Source organism: Heterocephalus glaber, unplaced genomic scaffold (genome assembly GCF_053883595.1).
Source record: "Heterocephalus glaber isolate CG9 unplaced genomic scaffold, H.glaber_assembly_v1.0 deba00001550, whole genome shotgun sequence".
NCBI classification, from domain to species: Eukaryota; Metazoa; Chordata; class Mammalia; order Rodentia; family Bathyergidae; genus Heterocephalus; species Heterocephalus glaber.
The window spans coordinates 25,325,177-25,347,516 of record NW_028258343.1 but is presented as its reverse complement, the minus strand read 5'-3'; the positions used below and the strand labels follow the sequence as shown (position 1 = coordinate 25,347,516).

Here is a 22,340-nt window from a genome sequence, read left to right as displayed (position 1 = left end):
TTGTTTCTCATTGACGGATTGATCCACTCAAGGACGTGCAACCCCCCATGATCTCACCACTGCCACAAACCCCACTTCTGAACCCGAGACTCAGATCTAAACGAGAGCACACTCCCAAAAGCACTGGTCCCATAAGCACTCTACAATCACTGTGGGCATGCAAATCTCCACCTCAGAGTCTTCTTCCCAGCAACTAGGAAAGCAGATTCGGAGGTGAACCTGCTGATGCAGCGAGCTGTGGGCAACCAATCTGTGCCCCTGGGCGAGGCAGCTCTCTTCTGCAGAAACAAGGCTGAGAGAGGACCAAGGCTGACGGTTATTGGCTCTCAACACCCCTGGAGCTGGAGGAGCAAGTGGTCCAGTCCTTGCAGAACGAACCCGAGCAGAACACCAGCTGGACCTCCTTCTCCTAGACCATGCTTGCTTTACATGGCGATACATGGTCGACTTTCTCGTAAGACATGGATGGAACCTTTCCAGATATCCTTGCTATTCTTTAAATTGGCTGTTCCTTTAAAGTTGATTCTAATGCTACATTTGATTTTGGTTTGGAGGGTTGCTGGCTTTCTTTAAAATATAAACTACTTGCTAAGATGAGATACCATGTTGGTGAGCATAATCATCTACCCCTCTTCCAGGGTCTGCTCCTTGACACTTTGTTTCTCCTCCTTGGAGAACTGGCCATGAACAATGGTGCTGTTCCCAGCTGACTTCTCTTCCAGGTCCGTGCTGGGAGACTGCACGCTTTCCCCTGGACGTCAGAACAGGTGTGGGTTTAATCTGCAACATTAATTCCTACACATAATACGGTATGTAGAGTGCTCAAATTCTTTAAAGAGCAACTCTGCTTTCAGCCTGAGGAGGAGAGTACATGGCATCATTACTAGTTAGTGTGTATGTGTAAGGGAGATCCAAATGGTTTTAAGGATTTTGATGCTTACTGTTGAATTACCCTACCTAAAAGTTTTACCAGTTTATTCCTACTACTTCATCACACCCTTGAAGGCACAAAGTATTGTTGTTGTAAAAAGCTGTTTAAGAAAAATATTACATTATCATTTCAAAATTCCTATCGTCAAAACTTTTCCATGTATTTATGAGCTTGTAGTTTTTAAACCTATACAAAGACTGGCAGAAGAAGACAAGCTCTGAAATTCATGGCACTATTTCTTTCTATTCACCTTTACATTGCAGAGCACCACTGCTGAAAAGAATAAATTAAATGTTTTATTCCTATGTCATTTTAAAAACTAGTCACTCTTGCTCTATTTGAAATCCATTAAAGGGTGAAGTAGTCATTTACTTTTTCAGCAGTTAGTTTTAATTGTACTAATGCATGTTTCATATCTTAAATCCTCAACATTAAAGATACATTTAAGCAGACGATGAGCTATGTCAATTTGCCCAAAATAACGTATCAACTCTCAACCATGCAATAAGATAGTAAGTTAAGAAATGACTACACAAGGACACACTGAAAATAGCCATGACATTTCTGAGTCCGAAGAGTACGTAGCCTGACAACAGATGACACACTCACCTGTTCCATCATGCTCCTGAGGGGCTTCTCTTGCAAGCCTGAGCAATGATTTCCACTTGAGCCCCCTTCCCAGGGCAGGTCCCCACTCCCCACTTGCCAGGGACAGCGTGATGGGCGGCAGCAGCTGCTCCCAGCCAGATCTCCGAAGCACAGCAGACACCACTCAGCTGTTCAGCATCCTGGGCCCTCACGTGTGCACCCGACCCAGCATGTCTGGTTCGGAGGAGAAGCAGGGTCCAGCCCAACCCTCTTCACAGCCAGACTCAGGCTTCCGACTGGACCTTCACAGTGCAGGCCTCTCACAGACTGGCAAGCAAACTGGGTTCTGAGGAGGACGCTTTTGCTGGTAGAAGAGTACACAAAACAGGAAGGACTTGGCCAGGCGTCCTGGAACAAGGCCAGTCCTGTGACTAGTGCTGCACAACTGGCATTCACAACACGTGTCAGGGGTGTGTGAGGAACATCACATTCATCCACTCTGAGAAATGGAGTGAAGGACCCGGGGAAGTGGCTAGGGAAGAAGCATCACCTGCTGGTGTGCCAGGGCCGCTGGACACCGGAATGGGAGGTCAGTGCACTCTACACGCTGCCTCTCGGGGAGCACAGCCCTCAGGCCCACGGCTGTACGGATGCTGGCAGGATGTGAACCCCTATTGATCCCGGGGTGCCTCTCCTGAGCAGCTGCCTGGCTCCGAGGAGACTCAGTAACCTCAGGAGGCGAGGACAGAGCCAGGGGCCAGGGGACAGCAGCATCTGCCACCCGTCCATCATCTGTCCTGGCCAATTGCAGCAGGCTATGGCCATGCAGCCTGGGTCTCCAGCCGAGTCAGAGGCAGAAGTCTTTGCTACTCGAGACTGGAAGAGAAACCAAGGACGCCTGAGGGGAATAAAAGAATGAGAGAACAAGATCCAGCCAGCCAGGCGGTCATGGGCACACTGTGTCCTCTGGGCTCTCTCCAGATGCCTGGCATTTCTTGGCACCCAGCCACTGCCCCCAGCCCCACACAGGGGCTGGGGGTCTCCATCCTTGCACAGCACAGCCTTGGGGAGTGACAGAGCTGCACTGGGAAACAAAGACCGATACGAGGAACAGGCTGACTTGAGGTTACCTTGGGAAGCCTAAGGGAGAACCTTGGGTCCCTTGGTGCCACCAAAAGTCATTTAGGAAAGGTGAGCAATGGCCAGACATTCTTCTTCAAATGTCTTCAACATGACCCCGATTCTCCCATGTCCAGGATGCCTGGGTATCTTTCAGGGTTCCCACCATTTTTTTCACATTTTGTCTCTCAAAAAACTTAGTTATGAATATTGATAGTAATATAATAAAATTTTCCCTCTGAGCCACACAGAGCATTCATAAAGGCTCCACATTCTCAACTTCATCTGCAACTCTAGGAAGCAAGAATATGTTGTCATCCCTATTTTAGAGATAAAAACACGAAGACTCCAAAGAGGTGTGATCCAGGCAGCAAAGCAAGCAGACCAAGATGGAACCGGACCTCAGACGCTGTGTTTCCAAGTCCAACCTCTTACTGGGCCCTTGGCCCATATTGTCCTGTCCTGTCCTGTCCACAGCTCTCTCAACACCAGTCACTGTGGTCCAGAAGCAGGAACATGGTGAAACACAGCCCCAGAGGGGCCTGGCATCTGTCACTTCCATGAATGGAGTCGCAGCCTCATCAGCAGTGCATGCACGTGCAGTGTGTGTGTGTGTGTGTGTGTGTGTGTGTGTGTGTAATAACACTACACTCTACTCACGTTGATGACAAATGACATGGGGTCTCAGAGTAATCTCAGTCCCTTTACGAGCAACATCTCCTCTCTTTTGAGATTTAGTAGCTTTTTTGTCAAATTCTTCAGAACTGAAAAGGGAAGAGTGGATCAACTGATTGAGGCTGAGAAGATATCCAAAATAGATTCTGGCATATATGTGTGTGTGTGTGTGCATGTGTGTGTGTGTGTGAGAGAGAGAGAGAGGGAGAGGGGAGAGGGGCTTTTCAAAGCAACATGACCCCTTTTATTAGACCACAGAAAACAATTCTCAACATTTAAGAGAGAATTCATTTAGAAAAACATTCAGATATGACAGAGTATGCCCAGAACAGATAGTTAGCAGTCTTCAAATTACTGTCAACTTCCAATAAGGACCGTGTTTTCAGTTTACCTCCCTCAGAACCTATACTTTTAGATGTTCCTGTCTTTATTTCTCTTATCATAAAAAACAGAGCATGATCTATGACAATAAAACTTTCCTAACCCCTCAAAAGTATAAGAAAAAATAACTCCACTGCTTAAAACAAATAATAAAACAGCAGGACCAATGAGTATCTCATTATTTAGAGGACAATTGTTTTGCAGTTTTGACTTTCCACACCAATTAAGAAATCTGGATTAGGGGCTGGGGATTTAGCTCAGTGCTTTCACCGCCTGCCTCGCAAGCGCAAGGACCCGAGTTCGATCCCCGATACCAAAAAAAAAATCTGGATTAGACACTAAGCTTGGACAGACTCTCATAGACACTCAGAGTAACTCGAAGCAAACTGTGCTGGAGTATGTGACACCACAAAACAGTCCATAACAGATCCGTGAAGGAAAAAGAATAACAATTCTTGATCTGTTTTAGATTAGTGTCTGAAAGATTATGAACATGAGTTAATTAAGAAAGTATAAAAATGTAAATTTCACTAAGGTGCTAATTACTCTCTCTACTAGCAATGACCTCTGGCTCTTCCCTAACTCAATCGCAAGACAACCTCAAATCCATTTTCTTCTCATGTTGCAGAGCTAAAGCCAAAAAAGGAAGGAGTCAAGGAAAAAAGAATAGAGCCCTGAAGTTGATGATCATCTGCTGTGAACACAAACAAACCATAAAATATATGGAGCCGATCGCACCATTTACTGCCTTAAAAAGAAACAACCAGGGGTTACAATTCTAATTTAGGCCTTGAAGGATGATCAAATGCCATCGTCATGCTTGCTTCTTTGTTTTGGGGTTGTTAGAGATCATACCTTTGACCTTGCGCTTGTTAATTGTGCTACACTCCTAGTCTCCTGTTACAATTTTCAATGGCCTAATGAGGAGCTCTACAATAATGTCTAATCAATATTAATCAAATTGTCTATATTTTTAGAAAAGAATTCCAGAGTTCAATTGCCCTTCATGCATATCACAGTAGAACTGTAAAACTAAGAATGCAACTCACCAAGGCAACTCCTCCAGTCCAGAGAGCAACGGTTCTCATGCCAGCCCCTCATAACTGCCTGGGTGCTTAAGAGCCCCTGACTCAGGAGTCTGGGGGACCAGGAATTTACATTTCAAAACGTGATGCTGACCCTGCTGGTGCAAGGAGCACTCGAGAATCACAGTATATAGGGTCGAAGATAACAGGAAACAATAAAAGGCCTTGGTGTGGACCAAAGAAACTCATTAATAAGCGAAGGAAAGAAGTTTCAGAATAGAGAGCACATTTGCTCTACAAATATTTAAGGGCCCACCACACACCAGTAACTGTCCTACCTGCTAGAAATACGAGGGTAAGCCAAACAGGTAGGGTCACTGCCCTCCTGCAGCTTAAGCTCTAGTGGAGGGGATCCATGAAGAACAGCAGTCATGGGTCGTAGGTGCTGTAAAGAAAAATAAACCAGATGAGGGACTAGAAAGTGGTAGAGAGGGAAGCTGTTAGGTCCGGGGCTGAGTAATCGCCTGACTGAGGAGCTGTGTGGATAAGGTTGGAATCCAGGGAGAGGTGACTCATGGGCCCATTTTAGGCAGAGAAATTACAAAGCTCACAGTGTTTTTCTGTTGCCATTATACATCTCCCAACCAATCTGCACGACCAGGTTTCATCAGTGAGGCTAGTGTTGACAGGAAGCACTCAGTGGAAAGAATACAAAATCTCACCTGCACACACTGAAAAGTGCACATACGATTTCTAGACCTAAAAGGAACTGAATTCACAGCCCACCAGCGGAATAGACAAAGAAATCAAATATCAGTATGTAATATTAGTATAATGTCATTAAAAGACTAATATTGTCGACATTATTTAGACAAATTGATTATCAGTATATTATCCACAGAAGACAGGGAGAGAGAGCTAGATCTAACAGAAGGAAGTCAACATGCAAAGCTACAATGCTCAAACATTTAAAATACAGGACAAATAATAAAAGGTAAATGGTTAGTGCCCAGTATGGCAAATTCAAAGTATTAACCTAGTGAGTGATGAAATAAAAGAAAATTATCATAGATATACTTTGAAAACACCAGGGCTACTCAGATTGGCTAGACTGGACCAGGGATGAAAGGCCTGCTGTGCCTGAGATAGTGACACACACGAGTAATCCCAGCGCTGGGGCGTGTAAGGCAAGAGGGTCACAAACTCAAGGCCATCCTGTGTTACGTAGAGAGTTCAAGCCTAGTCTAGCCTGCAAAGCAAGCCCCTGCTTCAAAAAAAGAAAAGAAAAACTGAATGCCAGGGAACAAAAGAGAGAGAGAGAGAAACTAAATAAAAACACAAGAAACACAAGGTCAGGAAAAAGCCTTTTGAAAAGTTGACATTGATTTCATGTATTGTTGAACGACTGGAGAAGAAAACGAAAAGCACAGTTAGGACACCCTTAGTTTTGACTTATATGAAGAATGAAAAGATAACTTTTGATTTTAGACACCAGTTTTAAAAGTTTGGTGGTCAAGTCAGGATTGTATCTGAAACATGAATACATTCTTTTCTGCCAAGTACAATGCATACTTTGGGTTTGTCACAAGGAGACAACTGTACATAGCAATGATTTGGGGAGCCAAGTAGAAATTTATAAAGTATTTTGTGGATCTGCGCAAAGATAGAACATCTTAAAACACATCAAAGGTGGCTTTGAAGCCATTTTCAAACATATGGCAAGAACTCTGACTGAAGCTGTTAAACACATTTAACTTATTTGAGACATGAGATGCACGAGAAGGGTTAACTTCAGAAGACCTTCAAGCAAATCGTGGACATGGGCAAGGAAATGAAATTAATTTTGAACTTCTGATAGCCACATTTATTGGTACGAATATCGCTTACTATGAGTAATATTAGCAAAATTTACCAAAAAGCAGATACTACAGTAGTCATTTTTAACATATAATTTTTTAAACTTAAAGATAATGTTTAATTAAAAATTTAGTTTATTGTCAGCTTTCCTATTCCTGGTAGAAAAATACCTGACATCCACGATTTAAAGAAGTTTAATTTGGCTCACAGTCTCAGAAGATTCGGTCCATGGTAAGATTCAATATGAGGCAGGATTAACCTACTGATGAATCTAGTGCTCCCATGATCCAACCACTTCTCCAGGAGCCTTTTAATCCAGTCAAGCTGACAATGAAATTTAGCTATCACATTCCACCCCTGACCAACATGACACACAAAAACATTTCTTAAACTATATTTAATCTCCAAATACAATAATAATAACAAGATAATAACAAGGTCATAATTGCACCAAACATGATGTAACTATCCTGTGTAAACAAGAAAATGCATTAATCCTTTTCCCAAAGTCTCAATAACACCAGCATTGCTCAAAAGTCCAAGTGCAAGTCTCCTCTAAGACTTAAGGCAAACTCTTAGCTAGGAGCCCCCCCCCCTTGCAGAATTTAACAAGTAGTTACCTATTCCCAGTATACAGTGGCATGGAGTAAACATTCTCATTGCAAAAGGAAGAAATGGGGGTAATAGGAAAGATTTAGACCAAAGTAAGACAAAAATCCAGCAGGACAAACATCAAGTCCTGTGGCTCCATGTCTAATACCCGAGACATGCGGCAGTGAGTGTGAGTTCCAGAGGGCTTGGGAAGCTCAGTCCCTACGTCTTGTGCCTCTCTCTTGGGCTGGTTCTGCTCACTTCCTGGGGCTTTCCTTGGCAGATGTCGCATGTCCCTGGCTTCATTCCCACAGCTTCACATGCCCCTTTTGTAGGGCTCCTTGCTTGTCTCTTGACACATGTGTGGAAGCCTGCATGACCTCGTAACTCTTGCATTCTACATGCCTAAAAAAGCAGCCTCACATGGACAATGCCAAGGTCTGATGTCAATGTGAGCAGAAGCTGAGCCCTTCTGGACCATAGGTATAACAGTCTTTGAGTGTGGGGGTGGTTGATAGTGATGAAATGAATCTTTTTTTTTTTTGGTACAGGGAATCGAACTCAGGGCATCTTGACTGCCAGGCATGCACTGCACCACTGAGCTACATCTCCGGCCCTGAACAAATCTTGAGAAATCAGTTCCTTAGGTGGCCTTTATAAAGCAGGGGGACCAGAGCTGTCTTCTGATATGAAAGTTTCTACTTTCGCATTCATGAGCAAGGCATCTTTTTTTTTGGTCTTAGTGCAATAATAATTAAATCCACTTCTTTTTTGTCAAATTTAAGTCATTAATATAGCTTCACATGTAATTTTTATTTGTTGTTATAAAGTATATTTTCAGAGTCGGAAAGTGGAACCGAATCTGTTTATCAGTTAGCTTGATTTTTAAGAGGTGTGGGCTTCCATTCTCCCTCTCTCTGGCCCTTGCAATGTTCAGAACAGGAATAGTTTCACCAAAGCAGTGGTGAGGCCTGGCTCTGGGGCCCCTCCACCTTGGGAGCTGCTGAAGGCTGAATAATCACATCTTTTAAATTGATCAGATATGAAAATAAAGTTATTGACCTGTATCAGTTGGGAATAATAAATGGCAGAGGTAGTATTAAAAGTAGCAGAAAAAATAGAATATAAAATCATGTTGCTAGGGTAACTTCATTATTTAAAAATAAATGTTGATGCCTAACTTATACCATGTGCAAAAAATCCTCATTAAATTTATTTTAATGCAAATCTAAAAACAATTTGAAGAAAGTAAGGGAAAATATCTCTATCATTATGGTACTGGATTTTCTTTTAGACACACCAGAGAAAGTGTAAACCTAAAGGAACAATAAATTTGACTTTATTGAAATTAAAACTTCAGTTTATTTTCTTATGTCCAATTTTAATATCTAGATCTTTTTATTCTCTCAAACACTTTATTCTTTACAAAGGACTTGGGTGGGGGGGATTTAGCTCAGTGGTTTCACCGCCTGCCTCAAAAGTAGAAGGTCCCAAGTTTGATCCCCAGGACCAAAAAACAAAACAAAACAGAATTCATGGGAAATACTACACAGAATCAACAAATGGGACCTCATCTTGTAAAAAAAGATAATAATAATAAAAAGGATTTGGTAAAACTCATAAAACAATCTTTTTAATGGGAAAATATAACTTTAAATGGAATGGAGTAGCGTAATTTTGACAGGAATAATTTTATTTTTAAACATCTCATCAACTTTACAAGATACTCTTTGTTATCAATCTGATATCCTTTTTTTTATTTTGGCAAGAGAACTCTAACTTTTGTGGAAGGCAGGTGCACAAACACTATTTCAGAAAAACCCGGTTCCAGCACACAGAACTGGCCACTAAATGCGTAAGGTTTGCTGAAGCCACGGAAGAGCCAGATGGACCCAGAATTGTTCCCAGTCAGCATCTTACAGACAGCGCCTGGCGCCAGGCCAGAGGCGCCCACACTGCAGACGGGGAGTGGCTCGGCGCTGGCCCCGGCAGCCCCGAGAGTGTGGCTCACCCAACAATTCTGGGTGCCTTGCCTCCGACACACACATCTCAGGACACGACACACTCTCAGGTGCTTCAAGTCCCTGCTCCACATCAGAGCAGGGAGATCCCCGCCAGACGAGGGGAGGGCCATCTGGCCCCGTGCTCGGTCAAGACTGTGGGGTTTTTCCTCCTGCTGGCCAGGGAAGAGACACAATGGAGATACACCAGGGAGCAAGCCCACAGCCGCTTCTCAGCCGCCTCTGCGGGCATAAGAGCCTCAGAGCAGGCCAGGCTCTCAGGAGTCTGATGCCAGCTTCCAGCCCAGCGCCCAGCAAGCCCAGGATGCCAGCCTGATCAGCGCTCTAACCCTTTTTGTATCTTCTGCCGTGGAATGGTAGCCTTGTTTTTCGGTCCAGGTATGTTTTCTAATTCTCTCTAAATTTTATTTACTATGTCTATGGGTCTATAGCAACAAGGGCAAGTCTAATGATGAACTCACCGTCGGCCTTATAGGAAGTGATTTTCAAATATTTTTTAGAATAAACAATGTGACAAAATTCTTAACTAAACTCAGAATTCTAACATAATGCGGGATATTGATCAGTTCTTTTCCAGAAACCTACTGTTAAAGCATTCATCTTCTTAAGGTAGGAGAACTTGGGGGATACTAACCCCAAATAGGATGTTTTGATTAATAATTCTAGTAAATATGTCTTCACTATTAAATGTTATATATTACTGCACATTGAAATATACAATAATTGTATGATGTGATAACAATTTAAAAGTTCTCATTTTAAAGCCTCAACATTTCCAGATAAAAGATTTTCACCTCACAGTCACCTGAGAGTTCAGAAAAGCTGACCTTTCATTTCTCCAGGATCACACACCAGACGTTCACACTGCATGCAAACTTGGGTCCATGGAAAGCAACTGTAAGGGGCAATTTTTCCTTCCAATACCAGGGGCTAAAGATCTGCACTCCATTCCCTGATGCTTGGAAGACATGAGTCTCTCTGGAATCCTGGAATTTGAAGGAATCTCTGACTACTGCCAAGCCCTTCCCAATATGCCCTTGTTTGGTGAGAATTTGGGAATCCATAATTATTAGTTTTCAAGAAAAGTTTATGTCATGCTATTCTTCAAGAATCTCAGTATAGAAATAACAGCCACATTGGGAATGTTTATAAAAATTATACACTACTTTCAAATCAAACATGAATTTCAGACTCTGGTACACAGATGTCTTTAGAGGTCCTCCAGTGCATTTCCTTGTAGAGATGGGTAAACTGAGGGCTGAAAGCCTGGCCCGTGTCACACTGAGGGTCAGAGCCCTGTCTGACCTCTGTCCATCACTCCTTCCCTGCTGCCCTAACCCACTCTGCTTGTGAGGCAGCAGCTTAGGTCATCTTAGCAGGCTGAGGCCATCCTGCTGTCTCAGAGAGGGTGCACCATGTCCCACGTCCCACAGAACGAGACCTGTGGGCTGAGTTCCCAAACTATGCGCCCTTTCGAGTGCTGGGCACCCGGGTCAGACCCGCCTCCGTGTCCCAGAGGCAGCCCCAGCAGCAGCTCTTCCATGTCCACCCCTCAGCCCAGACTCCCTCCAGCTGCCCGCTACTTGCCCGTGGGACTAGTCGACAGCATGTGATTTCCGTGCCCTCTTTTTGCCAACTCCGACTGGGATTTCCTTTCTGCTGAGCTGACTCCCATCGCTCTCAGGCCTGACGTACAGATAAACAGAGCTTTGTTTCTCCTTAACCTCCCGGCTTGGTTGTTTCAATTTAGTACTTTATTATTGGCAAAAATGGTACATATTTATGGTGCATAGCAAAATGTTTTGAAATACATATGTATTGTGAAATGGCTAAATCCAGCTGCTTAACATGTGCATTACCACATATGTGTTACCTGTAATGCAGAGCACTGCCTCATGATGCCACTCACAGTGGCGGGGTGGGGGAGACACATATTGCTGCAGATTAGGGCTTCAAATTTATTTTGCCACTGAATAAGTATGGGGAAAAAAGAGAGCTAAGGGCTCATTTGGAAGCATGTCAGAATCATTTCCTTAAAATGTTTCCAAGCACATCAGAATTTCCTAAAGCCACAACCATGTTTTGAACATGCATGTGTGGAGAAAGAACAGCTGTGCTTAGGAGAACAGGCACTAGTTTGCTAATAAAGAAAGAAATATCCTCAGTGAAAGCTACACTGAGAACTGAATTTTTTTGTTTGATTTTTCATGTGATCATGGTTAGCTGGTTTTCATTCCAAATTATCTGGACAAATGCCTATTTCCTATTTTGATAAACTGTGTAATACCCTGCAGGAAACTTGTATTTTACTTTTTAAACTTTGCATTTCAATTTTATTCAAATTTCAGATAATGTCATGGACTAGATTATGTTAAAAAATTGGTTGATTCATGCCTCTCCTAAAGAAAGGTAAAAGAAAAATACCACACCTGGTGAGGTCTGATTTCATATTCAACAAGTGGACTTTCCCCTTAAAATATGACGCATAGTTTTATAGTATGAGGCTAAATTAAGGGCAAAAATGAAAAATGTAGTCTATTTCATGGTCTTGCGAGCCTGGGTCCCGATGATCAAACTTCACATTCCGATATATTTCAGACACCATTACACCTCATTTTTTTATGTCACTGTGAAATCAGTCACAAAGGTGAATGGATTTAAAGACCGATAACACTGAGACTAGACTTCCTCCACAGGTGTGAGAAACCTCCCACGTCCCTGAGATGCTGTGACAGGGCATCACTTAGAGGGATGTCTTCATCTCTGTCTGTCATTGCTATGGTCTCCTTTTAATCCCCTTAGCATCCTGCTGAAATGAAGTTTATAAACAGAAGTTTCAGGATGGATCAACACCAATACTGTCAAATATCTAAGTCAACAGTTTAAATCCTTCAGTCTGCTTCCAACTTCTGGCTCTACACGCTGCTCTGTGTCACTGTATCTTAGAAAGGAGCCTCACAGACACAACACGAGTATGTCGATCTGTAGGCTGCTTCTCCAGACCACGTGTCTTGACAGAAAAAAAATTCAGAAATCCATGGCAATTATAGTGACTTTTCAATGTGAAGCAGATACAAAAACAACTTCCTATTCATGAATAATGGATACATGCTGTCTGACTTAACTGTCCATGACCAAGTAAATATTGTAGATGGCAAATTTTTTCTAATTTTTCTTTGTTAAAAACTAACAAGCCAAAATATTTGGCACACACCTACTCCCATTGTCCTTTTTGCTATTTTGAGTGGTCGGAGTCATATGGATTAAACAGGAGTAATCATATTTTTATATGAGCCATTTCATAAAGACTCTTCCAAAAAAACTCATCTCCGGAAGACAAATCATCTTAAATATTTTTCTCAATCTTTTGAATGTGCATTAACATCAACACGAATTCAAGAGAACACTAAATTCATAAGGTTGTGATCTTTTCACCAAAACTAATGTTGACCTGTACATAACGTGAAAATAGTCTTAAAGATATGAAGGTAAGATTTAACATTTTTATAATAATCAAATACATGTCAACATTCATAAGGCATTTTTGTCTATTCATCTGAACTGACCACTAATGGTTTTTACTTGGAAACACTTAAAATCCACTCTAAGTCTGTATGAAAACAACTAAAATGTTTCCTTTTTCCACTAAAGCTTTTTGGTGAGGTTTCAGAGTACATGGATTTCTTTTTGCTTCCTTCTATTTCTTTAAAATAAAATTACCATCCAGACCTTTGGTGACTGGAGCGTCACATCACGCCTGAAACCCTCAGCTCTTGCAGAAACGTTTTCAACTAATATTAACAGCTTGAATCCACAAAATCTCATCAGCTGCTCTCCTAAATCCAAACACATCTCTCCTCCGTTAAGCAGGCAGGATGGGTTTAAGGGGAAAAGCTATGAGATTACCATGGGGTTCCTCCCCTTTCGCTGGCAGAAGGAAGCGGCACAAAACGCCAACTTCCGTGAGCCACACGCGCCCTGGACAGCTACGGGTCCTGTCCCACCCGGACGGAAACTTCAGGGCGGAAGCCAGTTCCGAAGCAGGCGGCGCCTCCTTCCGCAGCGGAGTAGCTGCACGCAAACACCGGCGTTCAGACTCGAGCTCCTGTGTGCACTTCGAGAATAACAGGGACTCACTTCCAGTTATTGTGAGAATTGCCGGCTAAGCTAGGGCCTTGGGACATTTTGGTGGCATTTATCATCCTGTGGCTCCCGAGCTCAGTGGGTCGCGGTGAAGGCACCCCGAGGTGAACCCCGCTTCTACAGTGGGGCTCGAGCCCGAGGCGCCGGCGCCGGGTGTGACGGCCACTGCCCCTGGGGAAGGAGCCCACTCCGCGCCCGACCCGCACTTTGGGGCTCCGGACGCGGGAGACGAGCTGCGCCCCCGGGCCGCCGCGCCCCGCGACAGCAGCCCCGGCCCCACCCGCTGGCGCGCGCCGACGCCCCCGACCTGCGCGCTCTCGGCCGCGGCCCCTGGAGTCCCGGCGCCGCCGCCCGGGCGCGGATCCCCCGACCCGACCCAAAGTCCCCGGCTCGGCCTCAGCGGAGGGGGCTCCTGGCCGGGCCGGGCCAGGCCCCGCCCTGCCGCCCGCGGCGACGCGCCCCAAGGGAGGCGGAGCCCGCAGCGGACCCCAGGGCGGAGGCGGCCCGCGCACCTCGCCCGCTGCAGCCGGGCCCCGCCCGCGGCCCCGCCGATAAAGGCGCGGCGCCCCCAGCCGCGGGGCGCTCGAGCGCTGCGCAGCCATGAGCTGCCTGGAGGTCATGTACCAGGTCTACGGCGCCCCGCAGCCCTACTTCGCCGCCGCCTACGCCCCCTACCACCAGGTGCGCGCCCTCGGGCTCGGGCTCGGGCTCGGGCTCGGGCGGGAGGGCGTGGGGCGCGGCCGCGACCGGGACGGGGTGGGCGCGCTGGGTCCTCGGCCCGGCGACCCGGGCGCTGCGGGAGCTCGGCGGGGAAAGCGAACTGGGTCCTCAGGCGAGGAGGACCACGAACGGAAAGCCAGCCCGGCTCGGGAGGAAGGGCCGGCCCCGCCACCGTCCCGGGCGCAGGTCTGGGGCCCTCGCCGGTGCGGGGCCCTGCCTTTCCCGGGTCTGAGGCTCCGGAGCGGGCAGACCTGCTTTCCGTAAGCTCGCTCCTCCGACCACTTCACCGGGCCCTGCAGACTCCGCACGGTTCTTTTGATTTCTCTTTTCCTGGTCGCACGTCTAGCCGAGCGCCCTCCCCGCAGCTGACCTAGCGGACTCTGAGGACCAGAGCCGCACCCTGAGGACCTCGGGGCCCGGCCAGGCTGCAGGGGGAGGCCCGGGCTCCTCGCTGGTGAGGCGAAATACCCCGGCCCTGGTCATGTGCGCCGCGGTTCGCTCCAGGTCCACAGCGTCGGTTCAGAAACGTGATTGAAGGATGGACTGGGTGGGTTTGCTTTTGGTTTTCGTCCCTCTTCCTCTTTTAACTGCTGCCCCTTGGCGTTTGCAGTCTCAGAGTTAACCTGAGGAATCGCCGAGGGGCTCCGTGCAAGCGGATGGGAAGGTGGCATTTAGGAAGCGGCTATATCGCTCGGTGACAGGGCTCGGCCCCAGCCTGAGCTGCGCCCCTCCCGGACAGGGCTCCGGAAGGGCTGGTCTTGTCCGGTCCTTCCCCTCGGGTATTGAGATCTCGCCTCCTTTCTGGGGGATTCTCGGCGGCCTCGAGGCCATCTCTGTCTGCACAAGGCTTTGACACTGCTCAGACCGCTCAGCGGCCGCCCTGGGTGTAAAAGTCCCAGGCACACATCGGGATCTAGCCAGCCTCACAGTGGAGATCTTAACCTCCTCCCTGCTGGTTTTTACACCTCTGTTCTTCTTCGTGTGTGTGGAGGTGCTGAGTGGGAGTACAGGCCCCCGGCTTTTCCTTAAATATGTTGGAAAGTGGGCAGTGTCTGGGTGAGTGAACAAATATCAACTGGAATCTGTTGGGATGGGTTGCGTCTCCCTGCCCCGTCCACCGCTCAGTGGGACTCTTCCCTCTACGCTTCCTGAGCAGCCTCCCTTCACCCCTCTGACTGTGCTGGGGTGGACTTGGGGTTTTCCTGTTTTCTCGCAAGGATGCTTAACCTGGGCGGCCTTAGTGATCTGTGTGCCCTTCCCCCTAAGTGCCTGATTTTTAAAGTATGACTCTCACAACCTGCTCTTGGGTGTCTTCTGTCACCCAGCAGCACCTCTGGAGGACGGGACACAGGGCCAAGTGTTGCCCTGTGGAAGCTGCCCTCACCAGGGTGCACGCCCAGAAGGCTACTGACCCTTGCTGGTTTCCTGTGGAGGGCACAACTTGGCATGGGTGCCAGCCCCGTGGGCACCTCGGCTCAGGGCTTGCCCCAGCTTTGGAAACTGACACCTGTGTTCTTTCTCTCCCTGAGCAGAAGCTAGCCTATTACTCCAAAATGCAGGAAGCTCCCGAGTGCACTGCCAGCCCCAGCAGCAGCGGCAGCTCCTCATTTTCGAGCCAAACGGCAGCCAGCATAAAAGAGGAGGAAGGCAGCTCAGAGAAAGAGTGCCCGCCCGAGGCCGAGTACATCAATTCCCGCTGCGTCCTCTTCACCTACTTCCAGGGAGACATCAGCTCCGTGGTGGACGAGCATTTCAGCCGGGCCCTAAGCCAGCCCAGCAGCTACTCCCCAAGCTGTGCTAGCAGCAAAGCGGCCCGGAGTGCGGGGCCCTGGCGAGGTGAGGTCGGGCCCTGCTGGGCAGGGGTGGGCGAACTTGGCCAGGTCAGCCCAGGGGCCCCCAGGCCCGACTGGGCGGACAGGGAGGAGGGTGAAGAGGAGCGTGCGGGAGGAAGCACCCTGAGGGGCAAGGGCTTGGGTCTCAGTCTGAGGAGAGTCAGGCAGGGACCCGGGAAAGGCTACGCTTGCCTGTTGACTCTACCTGGACGTCTAGGATGTGACCTTGGGAACGTCCTTAACCTTTTTGAGGCCACTATTTACTGGTCTCTAAAATTAGAGTAATACTGCGTCCCGTCCACCTGAAGCAGTGAGATTCCAACATTAAAAGGTAAATGTGTAATATGTCAATGGAGCGAGGTTTCTAACCCCAGCCCAAGCCTGAGGCTCAGGAGCCGGCCCAGGCATTTTCCCAGTTTCCGAAAGACAGAAGAAGCAGCCCTGCAGGCAGCACCTGCCAGAGGTCGCTGCCCTTGCCGGGGTTTAGCGGGCTCGGGGAGGCGGAGTAAAGTAACAACTTAGCCATGCCTTCTCCTCCGAAACCTCAACTTCCCTTTATTGCCAGTAAAATAAAGGTAGGGAAACCAGGCAATAAACTTGCTCCCCAGGCTTAGTTTTTCATGTGTACCGAGTTAGGAAATGACTTTGCCGAGACAGCTTTTCTTGTTTCCATCTGTCATTTCCAGGGAAATGAGCGCACTTACGCCCCCCCGCCCCGCCCCGTTTTCTTTCAAGAGTCTGGCAGTTTGCACCAACCTTGCCCTAGGACAAGACCCAAACCATGAGTGTTAAATGCAGAACACTCCTTTTCCTGTCCAGGTGCCCGCGTTTCGGGGTGACTGCGTGCTCACACCCGGCCCGCAGAGCAGCGCTGTGAGGCCTGCGCCTGCCTTTCTCGCCCCGCGGCGCTCCCGCGCACCAGGGACTAACCCTGGTGCTGACGGCCATAGGAATTAGTTGTTCCCGGATTCCCGATGGGAACTTAGGGTTCCGACAGCCCCGTGCCTGCCTGGCCCTCCCTGCGGACACCTGCTCCTTCTCCTCCGAGGCCGCTTCGCCGAAGCCCTGGGGCTGTACTTGGGAGAGCGTCTGGGAGACCTGGCCTGGCCGGAGGGCCCTGCGCCGTGCGCGCGCGCGGGAGGTCGGGTCTCGGGCCGCGCCTCGCCGCTGACCGCCCTCTCCTCCCCGCAGACGGGCCCTGCCCGATGAGCCAGCGCGGCCTGCCCGCGTCCTTCTGGGGCGGCGCCTACCCCGCGGCCCCGCTCGGCGCCCCGCTAGCCGCGCCCCCGGAGCTGCCCTTCGCCGCCGACCCCTACGCGCCCGCCGGCGCCACCGAGGCCTGGGCCCCTCGCGCGCCCTACGCGCTGGGCGCCGCGGTGCACGAGGTCTACGCGCCACGCCTGGACGCGCGCTTCGGGCCGCTGCTGATGCCGGCGGGGCCCGCGCGCCCCCGCCTCGGCCCCGCGCCCCGCGGCCCGGCCTGCGAGCGCCCCGCGAGGCCCGAGCCGCCCCCCGGGGCCTGGGCCGCGCCCCCCGCGCCCTTCGGCGGCCCGGCTGGGGACGCCGCCGGCCTGGGCCTGGGCGCCGATGCAGGTAAGCGGACGCCGACCCGGGGACAAGGGCGGTGCGTGGGTGGCACCGGAGCAGCAGCCGCTCGGCTCCCGGGCCACACAGGGCTTTCTAGAGATGAAGCTGGTGCTGCGGAGGAGCCAACTCTGCCGCCCGCGCTGCGGCCCGGAGCCCCGCAGGCCAGCAGGGAGGCCCCGAAGACGCCCAGGGGCTCCGGGCCCTGCTTCTCGGGCGCGCACGCGGGGTCAGCACCGCACTACACGTGGAATCTACTGCGGTTTCACTTGTCTCCTTTTGCTGTTTTTCAATGGGGCCTCAGAAAACTTAGAATTGATCCCGTTCGGGGCAGCGCTGACCCACAGCCCCGCTGAGACTGCGTTTATTCTCTGGGACTTCTAGGCTCCCCGGGCACCTTCTTGGGCCTCTGTATCCGCTGCATTGCCAAATTAAATAGGCCTCTCAGATGTGAAAGTTAAGGAATATGGCCTTAACAGTAATGCCAAGTGCTCAGTCTCTGGCTTCAAGAGGTGAATTTGAATGGTGCATTCTGAGAGGTGCTTCTGCTTTATGTGCTTTATTTTTAAGGTAAATGAAAAAATAGCTCTGTGATAAATGAATGGTCACCACACCCCTGCTTCAGGTGCAGATTTGACGTTCTGGTTGCTTTGCTGTTACTGTCAATCACACCCTCCCCCCAAGACACAATAAAACAGTGATGTTTGTCTTTCTCTTCCCTTAAATATCCTGTGCCTCCTCCCTCCCTGTCTGCTCTCCCTTTTGTCTCTCTCTTCCTCTGTCCCTTTTATCTTCTGTTTCCAGGTTTGCAGCTTCAGGACAAAAGCAAGGATCTGTACTGGTTTTAGACAGCCCACCTTCTCCCCTAGGTGTCTGCACAGTGCACATGGTGGCGGCCCGAGTGATGTGGAGTGGGTTTGTAACGGCTTCTGATCTTGGTTTGCAGCTCGGCGCTACTCGCTCTGTGGTGCACCCCTTCTGAGCTGATCGCTGGCCAGGTTCCCCCTTCCCTCCCCTTCTGACCGCGGAGGCTCCCGGGAAGGCAGAGACTTCAAACTTCTTGGTGTACTGGGAAATCCAAAAACCACATGTACAGAAATGTCATCCAGAATTAATCTCTTCTGCCAGAAGAGTAGACCCAGAGACTGCACATGTTTAATGACTTTGGCCAAATCACTGGAAATATCTGCGGTGAAGTTGCTTAGTCGGGTGATACGATATCGTAAGATTTCTTGGAATGGGGGAAAGAAAAAGAGACCTTTCGGCATGAATATTCTTTATGCTGATGTGAAGTATTTCATTGCATAGCCTGATCACAGCACTCCTGATGTCAATATCCTCAGATTCAACGTGTCTGCAGCACAGACTGGAGGGAAGTGCGAAGAAGCCACTTCCTCCAGCTCCCTCCAACTGTCCGCCTCACAACACCCACTCCGGACATAAAGTTAGACTTTCTCCTCGGACTCTGAACGCCTCAGCCTCGAAGTGAGTGGCGGGGACTGATCAGGAACCACCTGCCCACGGCTGCTGAATGCAGCTGTTGTCAGACAACTGTTGAAAACTCCAGAAATACATCGACCAAGGTGGCACTTCCAGTGTGTGGCAGGACAATAGCAGTTGCACCGGATATATTTTATATATATGTACATATATCATCTTTTTTTATAAGGAACATTTTACAATGAAAGAAGAAACCTGCTCTGCCTTCTCTCCCACAAATCCCGGCCTCCTCTCTCCTCTGGATGAAAAACACACAAGAGACCCAGCTGTCTTCCTGGGGAGGAGTAGGAATCGCCACAGGGAAGGCGCATCCATGGAGTCAACAGCACTTCCGTTATTTCTCTCCATCTTTATGGTTGTGATTGGTCACTTTTGTGTTGGGACAGAGGAAGGGGTCTGTGCATGGACAAAGCTGAAGGTGATGAGGAAGAAGAAGCAAACATTAAAAGATGTCTGTTTACTGTGAGTTCACTGTGTTGTTTCATAAGAAGATAAATGTCAGTTTTCCTTTAGTAGAATAAGATAATTTTTAGAAGTATGATCTGATGTTAGCAGTGTTGTCAGAAATGTAAGCCCACACGTCTGTCTTTCCAGAGTGTTGCTGGACTGTGAAGTCTGTTAGCCTCTTTTACCTCACATCAAACCCAGGAGTGAGAAGTGTGGTCCGGTTTTACAGATGAGAAGCCCATGGCTACAAACCAGGGCTTAGCTGTTAGCATCCTGGGGCTCAGGAGCAGCCATCCCAGAGACCACTTCAGCTCCATCCAGCAGACACACGTGGGTTATTTTCCAGAAGGGAATGACTGTTACTTCATAAGTTCTAGACTCTTAAGATAGTGGAGTCATTGATTAAAAGTGATTTTGAAATATTGGCTGTTTTTTATTCTACTAAGCTATGCTAAGAAACCAAATCTTCTAGACAAAGAAGATTCTTATAATCTTTCTCCTTTTTCTCTTGATGCCAGAGTTGCTTGTGATCTTTCACCAAAGGCCCCAGGAGATGTATTTTGTGTTGTGCTCAAATTTTCCTTGTACATTATTGAAGCATAAAACCATTAGTTCACATCTTGATCGTCACTGCCATGAGAGAGGCAAACACTGTTTACCCTCGGTAATTGTCTCAGGAGTTGGAAGTGGCTTCTGGACCTTGTGCAGCACGTGAGCTTGGCTGAGTCCCCCATGCCCTTCCTGTCTTTGGGGAACCTGTGAAGTACACATATCATTATAGGAGCAGTTCGAGATGGAAGGTGTTCTGTGATTATTGTGCTCCTGATGGGATGGCTAATAAATAACTGGTGTTATTTCTCATGTACCAGGCACTGATCTGAGGGCTTCATGGGCAGATTCTCAATAAAGTCTCCACATTTTATATAGTATTTGTTATGATGATCTCTTTCTTACTGTGAGAAGACAGGCACACAGAGAAGTAATTTGCCCAGTCATAAAGCTTGTAAGTGGCAGGGCCAAGATGTGGATGTAAAGAGCCTAGCACAGGGGTTATACCATCCCCACTCCAAGCACTGTGGTCTAGTTCTGATCTCGCTCTTAGCTGTTTTACTTTGAACTTACTTTGCTCTCCTTCCTTGTAAAGTATGGGGGAAGAGGCAGGGACTGACACGTGGTCAAACTGAAGGTCCCAGGTCTCAAAGACACCATTACCGGTCATGGTCCAGACCCCTTATCTGACCATTCAGGAAGATTCAGAGCCCTTACTGCTGCTTCTCCTAATAATTCATTGCAGTATTTAAAAGCCTCTCCTGCTCTAAAGTTCTTCACACCCACCCTGACCAAGTCTTGTCAGAGTCAGCCTGAAGTTTGGACATTGAAGCAATAACTAAAATTAACTTTGGACTTCTCTGTGGATTTTTTTAATCCATGTTCCACTGGCGTGGATCCCTGGCGTATGCAAACATAAATAAGATGCAGCAAGTCCCAGTGTGCTTTTCTGCTCTGCCCCTGGGAGACCAGGCAGCTCAGTGTGTTCCTCTCCTCCAGGATGCCCACCCGGGCTCCACCTGTGTGAGCACCCTGAGGTCTCTGACCACAGCCGCAGGGGGCCTTTTCCTGGCCAGGAGCTTCTGAGCAGCAAACCTCTCCTAAGCTGTGTCTGACCTTACTGTCAGGTTACTCATGAGGAGACGCATTCGCTGGAAGAGGCCTTTGGGCAGTGTTGAACACACGGTCCAGACTGCTGAGCCAGCCCAGGCCCCGGAGACCTGGCAGGGCGGCCCTCACCATAGCCCTTCACTGTTTTATATCCTCCTAAAGTAGAAGCGAAAGATGATCCAGAACCAAGATTCAGTTCTGTGTAACAAGATCGTCTAAGAGATCTTTAGAATTAATGACCTAGCTGACGAGCTTTAGGTCCACCGAGTCCTACAGAATAAAACTCCCATGCCTGTCTGGCTAAGATTACAGAAACTGCAGATTTGAGAAAGTTCTGGTCATTGCAAAAAGGACATTTGCAGAAATGCGGGCTGCCACGGGACCAGGTGAGCATGACATTTTCGTAGGTATTGGCCCGTTGGTCCGAGAGGAAGGCCAGCTTCCCTGTAACTGCCCCTTGCACAGCTTTGCTTCTGCCCTTGGCTGAGCCAGGAAGAGGTGATGAAAGGAGGAGAGACACTCTGCACCAGCCAGTAATCCTCTTGCCGCTGCCCTCTGGCTGAGAACTCAGTGACCAGGCTACAGGAAACCTATCTGTTCTCCTGCAGCTGAAAAGGAGTTGCCATCCTGGCTCACCTCCCTTTGAAGTTCTATTTTGGCGCATGGCAAATTCTAGCAATGACCTAAGATTTATTGGGGCTGCGTGGGAGGAGGGCGGTGGGTATTGGGGTTTGGACACCTGCCCAAAGCCTGCCCTGGCCCCTCTTTCTGGGTGAGTACTGCATATTCTGTGCCCTTTTGCATCTAGCAAAGCAGCTCTAAGAACCCCACTTCTATTTTGCTTAAAATCACCAGAGCCTGCGTTTCTGTGGGGACCTGTATATCCCTGTTAGAGTAAACAAGCAGCTCTCTCACTCAGTAAATTGGAGGAAGTACAGATAATATGACTTAGGCAAACTGCTTCCCATGTTGATACCATTTCCATATGTTGCATTTGAAGAATATAATTCATATAATGATGTCAAAGCATGCAAGAAAAATAGATGTGTGAAAGGCCTTTAAAACAAAGTTGAACATCTGATTCTGTCGTAAAGTTGTTCTGAGTTTGATGATCCACATGCACATAGTTTGTATTTTGGTTGTGCTCATCAAGTTTGCCCAGTAATTTCCATCCTTCCTTGCTGGAATAAGGAGACGGAATCAGTATTCCTGTGGCTGTTTGTGTGTGACTGAGGTTGTGACTTTACATGAGCCATGCGTCAGGCAA

General features: G+C 48.3%; 1 protein-coding gene across 2 annotated transcripts; it reads left to right on the top strand.

The window, feature by feature from the left end:
• The first annotated feature begins 13,870 nt into the window (after positions 1–13,870).
• Vgll2 (vestigial like family member 2) lies at positions 13,871–20,343 on the top strand. Of its 2 annotated transcripts, none has more exons than XM_021240677.2 (4): positions 13,871–14,012; positions 15,584–15,887; positions 17,075–17,476; positions 18,414–20,343. In XM_021240677.2, exons 1-4 carry the CDS (start codon positions 13,932–13,934, stop codon positions 18,452–18,454), a joined length of 828 nt encoding a protein of 275 aa, XP_021096336.2. In that variant the 5' UTR covers positions 13,871–13,931; the 3' UTR covers positions 18,455–20,343. The 2 variants fall into 2 exon arrangements, with proteins under 2 accessions (XP_021096336.2, XP_087046332.1); XM_087190206.1 differs by lacking the exon at positions 13,871–14,012 and adding an exon at positions 14,127–14,598.
• Positions 20,344–22,340: the final 1,997 nt, after the last annotated feature.